The 1,540-nt window shown below is 42.0% G+C and overlaps 1 protein-coding gene across 1 annotated transcript; it reads right to left on the bottom strand.

The window, feature by feature from the left end:
- Window positions 1-304: 304 nt before the first annotated feature.
- LOC104968301 (cytochrome c) lies at window positions 305-1,536 on the bottom strand (the record flags this gene model as incomplete). The annotated part of the gene is made up of 2 exons (XM_010797879.1): window positions 305-1,196; window positions 1,503-1,536. Coding segments are annotated over 2 exons (180 nt in total), but the record flags the coding sequence as incomplete, so codon positions are not given.
- Window positions 1,537-1,540: the final 4 nt, after the last annotated feature.

The raw sequence follows: 1,540 nt of genomic DNA, 5'->3' as shown, positions 1-1,540 counted from the left end.
TACTCAACAACAAGATCTGAGTACTTCTACTTTTACTCAAGAACAAGATCTGAGTACTTCTACTTTTACTCAAGAACAAGATCTGAGTACTTCTACTTTTACTCAAGTACAAGATCTGAGTACTTCTACTTTTACTCAAGAACAAGATCTGAGTACTTCTACTTTTACTCAAGAACAAGATCTGAGTACTTCTACTTTTACTCAAGTACAAGATCTGAGTACTTCTACATCTTGAATGCAGGACCTTAGAATATCCGAGTACTTCTTAAACCGATGCATGTAAATAAAAAGACAATGAGACATGTTTTCTGGACATTTTCTTTAATCCTTCATCCGTCCGTTTGCACACCGCTCGACATCTCATCATTAATATTATTATAGTTAAGTGCATACAGTGTGTGAACATCCTCACAGCAGGTTACAGTAAAATAAGTTAAACACACCTCTCTCTCTCTCTCTCTCTCTCTCTCCTGTGAAACCAGGTAAATAATGCACACTTCCTTCTTCAGGACATGAGACACAGCGGGGGTCGAACCGGCTGCAAAGAGCCTGATAACAGTGATTCAGACCTTTTAAAACAGAGGGGCCGGGGGGTTAGTCCAAATTATTTAAAAGAGTTAAATATTAAAACGAGAGGAATCTAAAAAGGGCCGTTTCTGACCATCAGGATAGAGCGTGGTAACAGCTCTGTTAGCACCAGAAAACCACCTAAACGTCCCACATTTCCACCGTTTCTCTCCGATTTAGCTTGTTTTTAGTTCAATATGAGGTCTATGTTGAAAGCAGAAAGTACCAGACGTGTGTCGTCATGACAACAAAGCCTTACAATTAAATAAAAGGGATTTTGTTCTTCATTATTCTAGTTTTATGTTTGGTCATTTGTTCAACCGTCTGATTCGCCACCCTGACCTCTTTAGACTCTACACAAATAAACCCTTTAAACAGCAAATGACTAAACATAGAACTGTATATATTCAGCATGTGGCAGCCTACGTATGAACACGGGAAGAAATACAGAAAGAAATGGACATGACTTGATCATCCGGCGCTTCATGAAGTGGCAGATTTGAGGTACGCCACCAGGTCCGTGCGCTCTCCCTTCTTCTTGATGCCGGCGAAGATCATTTTGGTGCCAGGAATGTACTTCTTAGGGTTCTCCAGGTACTCCATCAAGGTGGCGTCGCCCCAAATGATACCTGGGGAGGAGAGAGGGGGGGGGGTTAAAGACGGAGAGATGAGTCGATTAGGAGAAAAGAGAGGAACATCTGAGAGACCAGAGCATTAGGGCGAAGAGTACAAGGGTTAAGAAGGAACTAAGGTATCGATCAATCAATCAATCAATTAACTTTGAGTCACAACCTGAGGGGAAATCTAAGAGACCAGAGCAAAGGCGAAGTGTAAAAGCCTTAAGGAAGGGTTATTTAGGGGTTCTTTAGGGGGTTATTTAGGGGTCATTAAGGGGTCATTTAGGGGTCATTAAGGGGTCATTAAGGGGTCCTCACCTTTGCTCTTGTTGGCGTCCGTGTAGGAGTATCCCACC

This window comes from Notothenia coriiceps, unplaced genomic scaffold, assembly GCF_000735185.1.
Source record: "Notothenia coriiceps isolate Sejong01 unplaced genomic scaffold, NC01 NC01_scaffold00038558, whole genome shotgun sequence".
Taxonomy (NCBI): domain Eukaryota; kingdom Metazoa; phylum Chordata; class Actinopteri; order Perciformes; family Nototheniidae; genus Notothenia; species Notothenia coriiceps.
The sequence above is the reverse complement of the archived record's forward strand: the minus strand, read 5'-3'. Positions and strand labels throughout refer to the sequence as shown.